At 43.9% G+C, this 15,870-nt stretch overlaps 1 protein-coding gene across 3 annotated transcripts; it reads right to left on the reverse strand.

Moving 5' to 3' along the window:
• Positions 1-1,921: 1,921 nt before the first annotated feature.
• On the reverse strand, positions 1,922-6,140 carry LOC123426515 (protein NETWORKED 4B-like). 3 transcript variants are annotated; one of them, XM_045110367.1, is made up of 3 exons: positions 6,068-6,140; positions 4,109-4,251; positions 1,922-3,905 (listed from the first exon to the last, which is right to left on the reverse strand). In XM_045110367.1, exons 2-3 carry the CDS (start codon positions 4,209-4,211, stop codon positions 2,263-2,265), a joined length of 1,746 nt encoding a protein of 581 aa, XP_044966302.1. In that variant the 5' UTR covers positions 4,212-4,251; positions 6,068-6,140; the 3' UTR covers positions 1,922-2,262. The 3 variants fall into 3 exon arrangements, with proteins under 3 accessions (XP_044966302.1, XP_044966292.1, XP_044966299.1); XM_045110357.1 differs by lacking the exon at positions 6,068-6,140 and adding an exon at positions 5,901-6,061; XM_045110364.1 differs by lacking the exon at positions 6,068-6,140 and adding an exon at positions 4,500-4,622.
• Between the last annotated feature and the right edge of the window lie 9,730 nt (positions 6,141-15,870).

A 15,870-nucleotide genomic window follows, 5' to 3' on the forward strand; every position in this document is an offset into this window, starting at 1 on the left:
AAAAAAAAAGGAAGTGAGTGGGAAAAGGGGAAAAAATGGGCAAAAACCGTGGCAAACACCATCAATGACCTAGGAAAAGTAATCAGTACAATAGCTCTTTGTGAGTAAAATTCTTGTCTCGCTCCTAACACAAGTCATCTCAACTTTTGAGTGCCGAGAAACGGTTTGCTCGGGGCTTCTTTGATTTGCAAGGTTTTGAAAGAATGCAAGAACATAAATATTACGACATGGTATGTTCCATCCTACAAGAACAGAAAGGCATATATAATTTATACTCCCTCCGTTTCTAAATATAAGACCTTTTAGAGATTTAATTATAGAATAGATACAAAGTAAAATGAGTGAATCTACATCCTAAAATATGACTACATACATCCGTATGTAGTTCATAGTGGAATCTCTAAAATGTCATATACTATCTCCGTCCCAAAATTCTTGTCTAAGATTTATCTAGATACGGATGTATCTAATACTAAAAGGTAACTAGATACATCCATATTTAGAGAAATCTAAGACAAGAATTTTGGGACGGAGGGAGTATTTAGGAATGGAGGGAGTATAATGGAAGTTGTTTCGCGCCGCCGCGCCAAAAACGCGAAATATTCTTGATATATTTGGTGTTAGACGTTAGCTGTAAACAGGAGAGTTTCCAGAACGGAGTAAATGGTAAAGTCCTTATGAAATTGCATGTAAAGTGGTCCACATGAAAAGTTTTCCACAGATTTGAGTCATATGAATTAAACAAGCTCTCTATGGGAAAGAAACAAACTAAGAAACAGGATTCTCTAGAATCTCTATAGCATTACTTCTAATAAAAAGAGACCCTCCACGGGAAACCAATGCTTCGGGTTAGTAGATCTGAAATGAAATGCCTTCACTTCACTTCTTTTCTTTTGTCAATCAATCAACAATTACGCATGCATGGCAAATTGTCCATGGCTAGCAGCATCTAAGGCAACGGACCACATCATGGACTAGTTAGTCAGTTTCTTGTGTGCCTTGGCATGTACAGTAAGTTGGTACTACCAGAAACAGAACCACAAGCACTTTACCTCAAGAAGAGGACAGGCACACCTAACTGTGCAGTTCCTGGCATAGTCCTGCAGTTTCTGGTTTAATTTCTAGTAGCAGCATCCAAACAAAGTTTCATGTCATAAACGGGCAGACCTCCACGGGCAACCATAGCAAAGTACAGTACAAAAATGCAACTTTGGTGCATGTCAAAGGAAATATGGGGAGCAGCTTAAGCCAAAGCCAGTTGGACATTATGAAAGGGAAAGCGACTTTGGCGTTATTTTCCAGGCTGGCTGGAAAGCAAAGCCAGGCTTGTTAAATGGAAAGAACAATGTGATGGATGGATGGATGCCCACACGATGTCAGCATCTTATCTCGATGTGTTTGTTGGTTAGACCTTTTGCTTTGTTTGTTGCATTGATTATTATGCTTATTATCAGACAAGTATTTTGGGCTGGGCAAGCCAGCAAGGGCCGGGCCTGACACACCCTGGACTGGAAGCCCAGGATCTCGGACCGGGTCAGTTGAGTAGGCAATTGATCGGGAAAATATGACAAGGAAAATGATGAGGCATGGACGAAAACAGAACGTTCTGATGCTTTTTCAGAAAAAAAAACACTTCAGTATATTCGTGGATTCAATGGGTTCAGACTTGATCAAGAAAAAACTTGCAGAAAAGGATAAATAGTAATCAATGGCCTCTTTCGTGTGAACTCCATAGGAATTTGCGGCAATTTTACATAAACAGTTCACCTCCGCTAGGAATCCACGATTGAAAGATGCACTAACCTCGCTTGTACCGGGTCTGGCTTCCGCATCTGCCTCCGACTCGGTGAGATTACGAGCGATGAATTTCTTCCTGCAGCTTCCTAACCACATTTGAATCATAATACTTTCTTGAGACATATGCACGAAAATTCACGAATCTTGACAAACTCAACTTTGATTCGAAGATACAAGACTGACTCGGACATGCCATAGGTCGGCGGACTAACATCACCGTTTCAAAGACCAAAACACAGAATTCACCATCTTGAATATATGATGAGATTGTAACAGAAGTGACAAAGAGCAAACGACGACGGACATGATTGCTTTTCTTTCTTTTCAAGCCAGCCATGACTGACATGGTTCTCACATTACATTGCAGTTGCACATAGACATAACAGAGTTCTTCTCAACTGAAAAGGCTACAGAACCCAATTCATAAGCACAAAAGGATCTTGGGAACAAGAAGGACGCGCTTGGTCAGGCTGCCATCAGCATCTGTGGTCTCCTGTGGCCCTGCTGCAGCATCTCGCGCAGCTCCTGGTACCTGCTGCGGTAATGCTCAAGGGTGAAGCACAGCTGCCTAATCGCCTCACGCTTTCCCTCGGCGCTCTCAGAGATCGCGAGGTTCTGCTTCTCCACAAGTTCCTCGAGCTCAGAAACCTGAGCGCGCAGCTCCAGTAGGGACTCATGCACGATAGCAGACTCTGCCGATATCTTGGCATGCTCAATTTGAAGCTGACTAAGGTGGCCATTCATCTGTTTCACCTTTTCCTCACGTGCTGTGAAGTCAGTTAGTAGAGTGGCCAGCTTGTTTTCAACTGTGACTTTCTCTGATGATATCAGTTCAAGCTTGCTTGTAAGATTGGCAAGGTCTTGATTCAGCTCACAAATATGTTTCTGGCTGTCCATGTATTCTGCTTCCCTGTCAGCATAAGCGTGCTTAAGCTCTGCTTCCCTGGATGCCAGCTTGCCTTCGAGAGAGGCATTGGCTTCTGATAGTGTTGAAAGTTCAGCGCTAAGATCAGACTTCTCCAGAGTATGTTTTTCCACAGAAGCACACACCACCCTCTCCAGCTCCTCAATACGGTCCTGGAGTATTGATTTCTCTTGTAAGGATATTTCTAGCTGTGCTTCTAGGTTCTTGATGGTTACTTCTTTCTCCAGTAGAACTTCCTCAAGTTCTGCTTTTGTATTCTTTATTGCCTCTTGCAGCTTCACCACCTCGGAAGCTGAATAATCTAAGCAGCCTGCTGCCTCTTCTAGCTCTTCAACCCGAGACCCGAGCTGCAACTTCTCCTGTGACAATTTTGCTAGCTCACCTTCAGAATTTGTGATAACTCCTTGGAGCATTCCAATCTCAGCCTCAAGAGCAGATTTATCATGCAGATACTTCGCTGAAAGTTCTACAAGCTCCTGCTTGCACTTGTCAACTTCAAGATCACGATGCGCCAATTCAATTTCAAACTGTTTAGCTGCTGAGGCTATTGCTTCCTTCAGCCCATCAGTCTCATTTTTGTTTGCCAACACCGCAGCTTCCAATGCTTCCTTCTCACTGTTGACTTCTTCAAGATCCTCCCGCAGTTTTTCATCATGTTCAGGCACTTCTGAGATAGTATTCTTGTCCTCTAAAGCATCAAGTTTTCCCCTTGTTTCAAGAAGCTCATCTTCAAGCTCAATAATTCTTTGGCTCAAGGCATAAAACATGCTGTTGCCATTTTCCTCTTTGCTTTCATCAAGCTCTGACTCAGACTCTGAAGACGATGAAGACCCATCACTCCCCTTCTTGGATACGTCAGAGCTCACACCAGAGCCAATGGACACATCAAAGCAATCTGATCGAGTTTTTGGCTTTTGCTCTGTAGATGGAGGAGACTGTGTCTCAGAATCTGATTCAGGGGCACCAAAAGAGCCATGTGGTTGCAGTGATGATGGGATATTTTTCCGCAGTTCTCCAGTTACATTGTCATACCGCTCAGCAAGGGTGCGATACATGCGATAGACATTTTTTATGTGGGCAACAAGCACATGTCGATCTTGGTAATACACCTCAGCCCTTTCTGTAGAGGATTCACCTTCCTCTTCAACAAGTCCCAGAATCTCTTTCACTTGCATCTCCATCTCTGCTCAGTTAGAAGAAAGGTTATATTCAGAAACAACATGGCATAGCTTGTTAGACTAGAAAAGACTGAAATCATACATGAATGAAGTCCTGCACATCCCTATTGTCTAGCAAACAACAAGTTATCCAAATTTAGATCAAACAAAGTATCTAATTCCAGTATGTAAGACAAGAGGAGAACGTCTGAAAAACATTATTCATTACCTTGTAAGTTCTCTGAGAGCCACTTGGAGTTTTCTGGACTAATGTGGCCATCCCACCACCATGAACGGGATTTTTTTAATTGCGACCCTTGAGTTCCTTTCATCTTCACCAGAATATAAGAAAATCCTCCCTGTTATGCAGGCCTGATAATATTCAAATGGATATACAAGTGAGAAGGGAGAACAAAGATACACACAACAGAGGTGAAGCACTTAAATACCTCAAACATAAATCTATATGAAAGTTTACTACAGAAACCACAAACTAACTGTCTCAGAATTCATAGCAATGTAACACAGGTTCAAAGGGGAAATTAAACAAAATGCAGACACATAAAGTTGCTGGCAAAACAAGCTCAGGCCTGTAGTTGAAGGCCTATTGAGTGACTTGCCTGTGCAACGGAAAGATTAGCTAGGGGATATGCAATGATCTGGTCAACAGAGCAAGTCTTTCACACACTACATAAGAAGATCAAGGAAATAACAATCCTTCTCAAATGAGCAAAACTCGTATCCTAGTTATGAGTGTATATATGGCAGGAAGAGTAGATAAATAGGATGCGAAACCCCAGGGGACCAGAGATGCGGGAAGCCCATGACTGACAATGATTAGCCATCTAAAGAACAGTGACAGGGAGTGAAAGACAGTGACATTTCTTTTTCTGGAAAGGGAAAACGTCCGGCCTTCAATAAGCAATTCAAAAAATGAATGAATACAGGCATGCATGCTATCACAAGGAAACATTAGCAACAATCCATAAAGCCAGCTTCCTTAAGACCACCGTGATAAATATAGCATGTAAATTGGGCGAATATTTAAGAAACAGAGTGACAGTGACGTTGATCAGATCTCGTAGCTACCAATTATCCGAGAAGAGAACCCCATTGAGAGAATAAAACGGCTGGCATTTGGGTGTCAAATGTCCAACTGCAAAGGACACAGCAGCTACAGCTATGTGTGCCTGCCTGATAGGCAGGTCGGGCAACTTGATTCAGTGAACTGGGAACAATCTCAGGCAGACAAGAAGAATGGACAGCAAACACTGAACCCCACGTTGATCTGAAACTTTGGGATTCAGGCAAGAGGCCGCATACGTGCAACCAAAAACGCTCCTGTCGACATTATTATTCAGGTAACAGGCCATCAGGAACACTGCTCATTGAGTTCGATATTATTGAAGAAGATCCGGGATCCACGAAGCATGGCGGGGGCACACCTAGATACTACGAGTAGATAATAGACACGTGAGAGCGATATGACATGCAGAAGATTATCACCATGCGAACATTCCCATTGAGAACACGAGGGCTAAACTGTGTGTTGAAGATTTACAGCAGATGTAACGCGAAACAAGTGGGCTAACTTGCGTTCTCTCTACTGATAACCGAAAGCACGAGTAAATTCGACACAATTTAGTCCGCGTCGGATCTAGGAGTAAAAGTAAGCTGAAGGCATGGCATAACGCGACCAACAGCATCGCAGCGGAGCCGGTCAAAAGAAGCAGCATGGGGTCAGTTGCGACTCGAGCTCTTCACAGAAGAGAGCAGAGCAGGCGCAAGCAGGGCTGTACGGATCGATCTCCCGCTGGCGGAAAAGGAAGACGAAGAGGAAACGAAATTCCCGCGGCGGCCACAGGCCTACAACCTCCGGCGACGGGAACGAGGAAGCGCCCAGCCCCCTCCTAACCGCCGCCCCGCTCACCGCGACGAGCGCAGACAGCATCGTCATCACACGTACGGGAAAGCAGGAGACAACGCAAGACAAGGGATTCGGGCAAGCCGCGCGGATTTACCGAGGTTCACCGGAGATCCGTCCGACCACCACCTCGAGCAGCAGCGGCAGCCAGACCTTGGCACGGCAGGAATGGAGATGGAGGCGGGGGGAGGTTACGGGAACTCGGGGAGCGCTAAAGCCCAAGGAGGCGTCGGGGCGTGGGAGGTTTTTAGCGGCGAGTTTTACCGTGGTGCCCCTGGGCGTGGGCGGACGGGGAGGGTTTTCGGCCGAGTTCCGAGCGTTGGTGAGCTGGACGCCACGGGAGAGGAGAGGAGAGGGGTAACTGCCAGCTACACTAACGTTGGTGAGTAAATTAGTATAGTCGGTTTCGAATGATGGTGGCGCCTCCCGCTCGCTGGCTCTGGGGACCACATGGGCATGGCCCGGCCGGCCGTGGAGATGGAGGCTGTCCCCGGAGAAAGTGGTAGGACCCGCTGCTGCCTGCCGGTGTGGGAAAGGGAAAGCCTCGGATCGCGGCTGCCGCTGCCGCCGGCGGCGGCGGCAGCATTGGATCCCTCGTTTGTGTTTGGGTGCCGTGGTTGAGCCGTGTTTTAGGCTACGCTCGTTTGTGTTTAGGGATGGTAATGGATACCCGTTACCCGCGTATCCGGCGGATAAAAACCCTATTAAGACAAGGATATGAGTAAAAAAAATTATCCATAGATACGTAAATAGAAAATTTTAAAATCCATCGGACATAGCGGGTACGGGTATGGTTTAGTATAACCCGTACCCGTGTACCCATGTACCCGTGTATAATTTGACAAGTAAGGCATAAATATCATTTCTCCAAATATTAATTATATTATATGTACATTATTCGGCAACTAGCCCACGTCACAAATCCTCCCGTACGTGAATATGTGATACGTATCTAGGTGATTGATCTCCAGAATTGCCTCGTTCCTTATATGGATATATGGATTAACGTGATTGACGTAGAATTACCTTGCATGCCGCAGGCCCGCAGTATATGGATCAACGTGATTGATGTCTAGCTAGGCCTACGTGTAGCCCACGTCTAGCAGTCAACGTGATCTCATCTTATTGGCTTGGCTCGTTGCCATTCGCCACCGCCAGCGCCTCCAGCCGCTTGCTGCCTCGTGCCAGCACCATGGAGCCAGGGGATGATGATCATAGCTCGCGCGTGGAAGGGAACCGCGAGGAGGAGCTGCAGTTCGGCGACCACCACAGCCAGGAGCACGCCATGACTACCCCAAGCCCAGTCCCAACCCTATCGTCAGATGGTGCGTTCTGCCTCCGCGCGCCAGAAAAGAGCCAAGTCCCCGACCGACGTCAAGGTCTTCCACCTCGTGCTCCAGGGTCCAAGGTGCAGCACCGTCGACGCACTATGTCCGAGACGTCCGTGAAGAAGGGACGCCCTAGCCTGCTTAGCAACGGCCGATATGATGCTGCCAATCGCAAGAACAAGAGCAAGGCTATTTGTGCTAGGTGAGTATCGCTTTTGTGTATGATTTTATGATTACGAGCACTGATTTTATAGTTTAGATATCTAGATGATGTGATGCATTCGTGTATATAGCAGCGTTCAGCTTCAGAAATACTGAAACATAGCAGCGTTCAGCGTTCAGCTATGGCGACGAGCACTATGTTCGTTTAGCTTCAGAAATACTGAAATATAGCAGCGTTTTGGTAGGGATTCTAGTGTGTAAATTCAAATGCTTTTGAGTGACGAGTAGGGATTTGAGTGTGTAAATTCAAACTCGAAAAAAAATGTTTAGCTTCAGAATGAAATATTTTGTTTCAACAGCAATTAATATTTTGTATCATTGCGACCAATTAATATGCCTTTGAGAATTGAGATGTGGAAGCAAGGACTCGTCGTCAAGAAGAATAAATTGTTGCACCTCAATCTTAGTTTTGCTATTGTTAGATTGCTCGAGTTTATTTTGGTTGAACTTCTTATGGTGCCAAAATTTTATTGAAATGCTTGTGTTTGTGGTCTTATGTATGGCCAAGTCTATATTTAGTTGTGGCTTGTGAGTTTGTAAACTTAAACTATATAACCATGTGCTGCTATTTATGACTATGTGTTGCTACCTCCTTGATGTGTTGTTGTTACAAATAAGCGTTGCTGATAACGAATAAGTGGTGTCGTTCATCAACGTGGTGCTTTTTTATGAATACGTGTTGCTGTCGTGGAGTGTTGTAGTTTATAAATTATTACTATAAGTTGTCTTTTATGACTACATGATGCTCAAATTAATGTGTCATGAATATGGGTAATTTTATCCGTAGATACCCATTTACCCTGATGGGTCACGGGTATGGAAAAAATTATACCCGTCGACGGGCATGGGTACGGGTGATGGGTACATTTTTAAGCGACAGGTAAGGGTTTGGGATGGCTCCACCCGTACCCAAACCCGGTGGGTGCCATCCCTATTTGATTTTGTGTGTGGAACACAATAGACTAGTTTTTTGAAAAAATATAAGCGAAAAAATATGAGGATGCTTGTTTCAAGGGAAGCACAAATGTCGTGCCAAATTTTTCGGAGGGTGCAATCGACTGGTAATCAACGGCTAAGGTCATCTCCAATGGTTGTAAGATAGTTGTTGGTAATTTTGACACATAGGATTTTTTATGATGTGTCTTGCAATAAATGAGAAAAGAGAGTAAGGTTGTATGTAAATTAACCAACACCCTTGTACAAGCTCTAATGTAGAATAATAGAGCACCTTATTTATTACCTCACATCTTTTTGGGCAAACTAGATACAACCCATTGGAGTAGTTGTATGTTAAGATGTTGGCTGATGACATGGCATATTTTACCAACAAGCTAACCAACAAACTGTTGGAGATGCCCTAACAAGGAAGAGACGTTGGGACTTGGGAGCCAAGCCAGCCTCGGTGACAATCGATGAGCAAGCACGCCTAGTACAAACACGAGGCGGAAACAACTTATGGCAAAAGTTGGAATAGCTTGGATCATGTGGTATATGATTTTCAAGATTAGGGGAAATAGCACATGTGGGGTATTTTCTTATTTTATTTTCTTGACAAGATAGTAGATGTGGGGTATAGGGTGATGGAGAAGTTCAGAAAACTGGGTCACACATGCAACATGATCAAAAGTCGATGCGAGCATCAAACACGATCTGAACGGACGGACTTTCATGCTTGAAATATAAGCAATCAGCCAATGACAATCCTGGTGTTACTGGAATCACATGATTCACAAAAAATATATATCAACAATAAACCGATAGTGGGGCACCGCTACGCGTCCTCCGATAGATGTTTAGTAAACATCCGCTACTAAAATAGGCATCGGATCTCCGCGCGCAGAGTCGTTCACGGCTGTCTGATCTCATTACTCGCACATGACTTAGTCGCTTCCTGAAACAACAAGACAGTTGCAGAAACAACCGACCGATCTTTTTCCCGTGCGTGTGCTAAATCATTTTTTCTTTAAAATAAGACTTATGTTTCTGAAAGAAGAACGTTGTTGCAGAAATGGTAGCCGTAGGATCGCGAGCTCGGCAACCATCCGATCTTCTTTACGTACGTGTGCCAAACCGTTTTTTCTTTGAAACAAGACCTATGTTTCTGAAATAAGAACGCTGGTGCAAAAGGAAAAAAAGATCGACAATCGTGCGGCAGAGTGGCCTCTTTCACCAGTGTAACAAAGTTGTTATTGCAGAAAATATTTTGCAACATATGTCTTGTTGCAGAAATCTTTGCAACACATGTCTTGTTGCAAAAATCCGGCTTGAAATCCTCCTCGTCGTTGCCCTCCCAGCTGCACGAGTCGCCGCTGCTGCAAGCTCTCTTTTTCTGAAACAAATGCTCGGTTACAGAAAACATGGACACAAAGAAGCTTGCTCACGACCATACAATCAAAAGCCAATCAAAAACCAATCCAACAGACGCGGAGGTGGCAGACGTCCGCACGCAATCCACCAATTGAAGGTAGGAGTTTTCCTATTGGGATACAAGATTTCTACGTTACAAAGATCATAAGAACACTATTTTAAAAAGCCTACTCCCTTAGAGCATATCCAGCAGACCCCATATAAGAGCATCTCTAACAGACCCGGATAATTGCCGAAACTGTAAAATTCCGGCGATTATACGGGTTTGGGTCGTTTTTACTGTCAGAATAGATACCGTAAACGCGGCTCGACCCATAATTTTTTTGTGATGGCTCGTAAACGCGCCCCCGCAACCACTATATCTGCGGGTTCGGCCGCTGGATACGGGTCCAAACTTTATCCCTCTGCTGTCGCGAAAAATCCCCACACCTCACCGCCGGCGCCTCAGATCCGCCGCTGCACACCTCCATTACGCCGCCTAGCCGCTCCAATCCATTGCCCAAGATGGCCAACTCCGGTGGTCGTGGCAACGATGACCCCGAGAGGGCTCGTCACATCAGATCCGACGCCGTGCGGAAACGCTCCGCTCTGCGGTACATGCGCTGGGGCCTGTAGCCGCCGATGTCGCTCCTTCGTCGCGAGACAGAGGAGTACGACCACGCGCGCTGATACGTCTCCAACGTATCTATAATTTTTTATGGTTCCATGCTATTATCTTGTCAAACTTTGGATGGTTTGTATGCCTTTTATATTTTTTTTGGGACTAACTTATTAACTCAGTGCCAAGTGTCAGTTCCTGTTTTTCCCGTGTTTTTGACCCTTTTCAGAGGAGGATTTTAAACGGTGTCCAAATGGAATAAAACTTCTGAAAAGATTTTTTCCGAAACAGAAGATATGCGCCAGACTTGAGAACCAAGGCAGGGCCCAGCAGGGGACCCCACAAGCCCCCTAGGCGCGGCCAGGGGGGCCGCGCCTAGCAGGCTTGTGGGCCCCCTGTGGCACGTCTACCCTACCTCTTCCGCCTTTAAATTCAGAAAAATTCCAAAACTGCGAAAGAGATCCATGAAAATACTTTTCCGCCGCCGCAAGCTTCTGCCTCCGCAAGATCCCATCTGGGGCACGTTCTGGTGCCCTGCCGGAGGGGGATTCGGATACGGAGGGCTTCTTCATCAACACCATGACCTCTCTGATGATGCGTGAGTAGTTCACCATAGACCTTTGGGTCCATAGCTAGTAGCTAGATGGCTTCTTCTCTGTCTTGGATCTTCAATACAAAGTTCTCCATGATCTTCATGGAGATCTATCCGGTGTAACCTTCTTTTGCGGTGTTTTTGTCGAGATCCGATGAATTGTGGATTTATGATCAGATTATCTATGAATCTTTTTTGAGTTTCTTCTGATCTCTTATATGCATGATTTCATATCCTTGTAATTCTCTACGAGTTGTGAGTTTTTGTTTGGCCAACTTGATCTATGATTCTTGCAATGGGAGAAGTGCTTGGTTTTGGGTTCATACCGTGCGGTGACCTCACCCAGTGACAGAAGGGGTAGCGAGGCACGCATCGTGTTGTTGCCATCAAGGGTAAAAAGATGGGGTTTTCATCATTGATTTGAGTTTATCCCTCTACATCATGTCATCTTGCTTAAAGCGTTACTCTGTTTGTCATGAACTCAATACACTAGATGCATGCTGGATAGCGGTCGATGTGTGGAGTAATAGTAGTAGATGCAGAAAGTATCGATCTACTTGTCTCGGACGTGATGCCTATATGTATGATCATTGCCTTAGATATCGTCATGACTTTGCGCGGTTCTATCAATTGCTGGACAGTAATTTGTTCACCCACCGTAATATTTGCTATTTTTAGAGAATCCTCTAGTGAACACTATGGCCCCAGGGTCTACTTCACACCATATTTTTAGCCTTACTCTTTTACTTCGTTGCACTTTCTGCCTTCAGATCTCACTTTGCAATTAATCTTGAAGGGATTGAAAACCCCTTTATAGCGTTGGGTGCAAGCTCTTTTGTGTTTGCGCAGGTACTCTGGACTTGACGCGATTCTCCTACTGGATTGATACCTTGGTTCTCAAACTGAGGGAAATACTTACTGCTCCTGTGATGCATCACCCTTTCCTCTTCAAGGGAAAAACCAACGCAAGCTCAAGAGGCAGCATAAGGATTTCTGGTGCCGTTGCCGGGGAGGATCAAGTCAAGAACTCATCCAAGTAAGTGTCGAAAACTCATCTCTTGCATTTACTTTTTTGCCTCTCGTTTTCCTCGCCCCCACTTCTAAAAAACAAAAATTTACAAAAATATTTGCCTTTTTCTTCGTTTGCCTTTTTCTTTGCCCTTTTCTCTCGCTTGATTTCTGCCCGCTTGTCTGCCTGCTAAGACCTGTATGGCCCAACCAAGGGATTTTGATGATTACTTTGCGAGGTTGGAAGAGATTGAAACTAGTGTTAAAGGCTTCATGTCTACACAGTTTGATTACAACAATTACTTTCGTAGGGAACTGACGGAGCAAAATTCTTTTTTGGATTTTATGAATAAAGAAGTTGATGATATGGCCAAAGAATTCCTTGTGCTAAATTCTCAGTTTGCTCGTCTTGAAAAATTGGAAGGCCAGATTTCCGATAAAGAGGCTACTTTAGTCAATAAAATGGCTGCTAAACCTGAAATTTGTGATGAGAATCACGAAGATCTTAAAGTGCTTAGTGTGACTCCCATTGGATCTTTGTTTTCTTGTGTCAAACCTAATGATGATGGGGCTGGATATGAAGCCACTTCGGTTGAAAAACGCCCCAATGATCCGGAGTCCATCTATCTTGATGCTAAAAGCATTGAAAGTGGAGTAGAAGATATTAAAACCTTGAGTAGTAATGAAATTACTACTTTGGATTTCAAGGAATTCAATTATGATAGTTGCTCCTTGATTGAATGCATTTCCTTGATGCAATCCATGCTAAATTCTCCACATGCTTATAGCCAAAACAAGGCCTTTACCGATCATATCGTCGAAGCTATGATAAAATCTCTTGAAGAGAAACTTGAATTGTAAGTTTCTATCCCTAGAAAGTTTCATGATGAGTGGGAACCTACTATCAAAATCAAAATCGAAAACTATGAATGCAATGCTTTGTGTGATTTGGGTGCTAGTGTTTCCGCGATTCCAAAGTCTTTATGTGATGTTCTGGGTTTTAATGAGATTGAGGAGTGTTCTCTTAATTTGCATCTTGCGGATTCTATTGTCAAGAAACCCATGGGTAGGATCAATGATGTTCTTATTATTGCAAATAGGAACTATGTACCCGTGGATTTCCTTGTGCTTGACATTGATTGCAATCCTACATGCCCTATCATTCTTGGTAGACTTTTCCTAAGGATTATCGGTGCTATCATCGATATGAAGGAAGGGAATATTAGATTTCAATTTCCTTTAAATAAGGGCATGGAACATTTTCCTAGAAATAAAATAAGATTGTCTTATGAATCTATGACGAGGCTACTTATGGCTTGAGCACCAAAGACGACGATACGTGATTCTATCGCTTTATGCCAAGCTAAGGGCGTTAAACAATAGCGCTTGTTGGGAGGCAACCTAATGAATTTATCTTTTCATTTCTATTTTGTTGCGTCCACGTCATCATAATTCTGTTATGATAGTGTCTTTTGTGTTTCTTTTTGTGTTTGAGCCAAGCAAAACCTTTATGACTAGTCTTGGTGATGGTTGTTTGATCATGCTGGAAAAAGACAGAAACTTTTCGCTCGCGAGATTATTTTTAATTTTTATTAAGAAAGATATTTTGAGTTTATTATTTTTGCTGCTGGTTGATATGCCTTTTTCCCAGGCATCTGTAATTTTTTAGAATTTTTAAGGTACCAGAAGTATACGAAGTATACAGATTGCTACAGACTGGTCTGTTTTTGACAGATTCTGTTTTTGTTGAGTTGGTTGCTTGTTTTGATGAAACTATGGATAGTATCGGGGGTAATAGACATGGAAAAGTGAGAATACAGTAATATAACACCAATATAAATAGAAATCAAGATTGCTACAGTACCTAAAGAAGTGGTAGTTTGTTTTCTTGTGCTAATGATATCACAAGTTTCTGTTTAAGTTTTGTGTTGTGAAGTTTTCAAGTTTTGGATGATGTTCTCATGGAAAAAGGGATAAAGAGTGGAAAGAGCTCAAGCTTGGGGATGCCCAAGGCATCCCAAGCCAAATTCAAGGACACCAAAAAGCCTAAGCTTGGGGATGCCCCCGGAAGGCATCCCCTCTTTCGTCTTCAATCCATCGGTAACATTACTTGGAGCTATATTTTTATTCACCACATGATATGTGTTTTGCTTGGAGTGTCTTGTATTGTAGGAGTCTTTTCTTTTTGTTGTGTCACAATCATCCTTGTTGCACACCTTTTAAGAGAGACATGCACTCATCGTGAATTTGCTAGAATGCTCATCGTGCTTCACTTATATCTTTTGAGCTAGATAATTTTGCTCTATGTGCTTCACTTAGATCTTTTAGAGCACAGCGGTGCGTGACTTTGGTAGTTGTTTTGTGCTATGAAAGTAGTACCAAAGGTGATAGGTACCCAAAGAGGATACAAAAACTTCCATCTTCATGTGTGTTGAGTAGAAAGAGAAGTTTGATACCTCTCAATTAGTTTTGAGACGTGGATTTGGTAATATTAAGAGTTATGTTTGTTGGAATTATGCCCTAGAGGCAATGATAAATAAGTTATTATTATAATTCCTGTATCAAGATAATCGTTTATTATCCATGATATAATTGTATTAAATGAAGACTTAGATACATGTGTGGATACATAGACAAAACACTGTCCCTAGCAAGCCTCTAGTTGGCTAGCCAGTTGATCAAGGATAGTCAAGGTCTTCTGACTATGTACAAGGTGTTGTTGCTTGATAACTGGATCACATCATTGAGCAAATCACGTGATGAACTAGACCCAAACTAATGAACGTAGCATGTTGATCGTGTCATTTTGTTGCTACTGTTTTCTGCGTGTCAAGTATTTATTCCTATGACCATGAGATCATATAACTCACTGGCACCGGAGGAATGCCTTGTGTGTATCAAACGTCACAACGTAACTGGGTGACTATAAAGATGCTCTACAGGTGTCTCCGAAGGTGTCCGTTGAGTTAGTATGGATCAAGACTGGGATTTATCACTCCGTGTGACGGAGAGGTATCTTGGGGCCCACTCGGTAATACAACATCACACACAAGCCTTGCAAGCAATGTGACTTAGTGTAAGTCACGTGATCTTGTATTACGGAATGAGTAAAGAGACTTGCTGGTAAACAAGATTGAAATAGGTATGCGGATAGTGACGATCGAATCTCGGGCAAGTAACATAACGAAGGACAAAGGGAATGACATACGAGATTATATGAATCCTTGGCACTGAGGTTCAATCGATAAGATCTTCGTAGAATATGTAGGATCCAATATGGGCATCCAGGTCCCGCTATTGGATATTGACCGAGGAGTCCCTCGGGTCATGTCTACATAGTTCTCGAACCCGCAGGGTTTGCACACTTAAGGTTCGGCGATATTTTATGCATATTTGAGTTATATGGTTGGTTACCGAATGTTGTTCGGAGTCCCGGATGAGAAAACGGACGTCATGAGGGTTTCCGGAATGGTCTGGAGATGAAGATTGATATATAGGTTTGTCTCATTTGATTACCGGAAAGTTTTCGGGCATTACCGGGAATGTACCGGGAGTGACGAATGGGTTCTGGATGTTCACCGGGGGGGGGGGGCAGTCCACCCGGGGGAAGCCCATAGGCCTTAGGGGTGCCGCACCATCCCTCGGTGGGCTGATGGGACAGCCCAAGAGGCCCTATGCGCAGGAATCATAGGAAAAAGAAAAAAGGGGGGAAGTGGGAAGGAGGAGAAGGACTCCACCTTCCAATCCTAGTTGGACTAGGATTGGAGGAGGAGGACTCCTCCCCTTGCTTCGGCCGACCCCTTGGGGCTCTCTTAAGCCTCAAGATAGGTCCCTCCCCTCCCTCCTATATATACTGAGGTATTAGGGCTGATTTGAGACAACTTTGCCACGGTAGCCCGACCACATACCTCCACGATTTTTCCTCTAGATCGTATTTCTGCGGAGCTCGGAC

This window comes from Hordeum vulgare, chromosome 1H, assembly GCF_904849725.1.
Source record: "Hordeum vulgare subsp. vulgare chromosome 1H, MorexV3_pseudomolecules_assembly, whole genome shotgun sequence".
Lineage (NCBI taxonomy): Eukaryota > Viridiplantae > Streptophyta > Magnoliopsida > Poales > Poaceae > Hordeum > Hordeum vulgare.

What these genes read in the sequence shown, in the direction of transcription:
- LOC123426515 (XM_045110367.1), bottom strand. Translation starts at nt 4,211, where the DNA reads ATGAAAGGAACTCAAGGGTCGCAATTAAAAAAATCCCGTTCATGGTGG. An exon ending in GCTCTCAGAGAACTTACAAG is followed by an intron (nt 3,906 to 4,108) that starts GTAATGAATAAT and finishes CTAACTGAGCAG; the next exon opens with AGATGGAGATGCAAGTGAAA.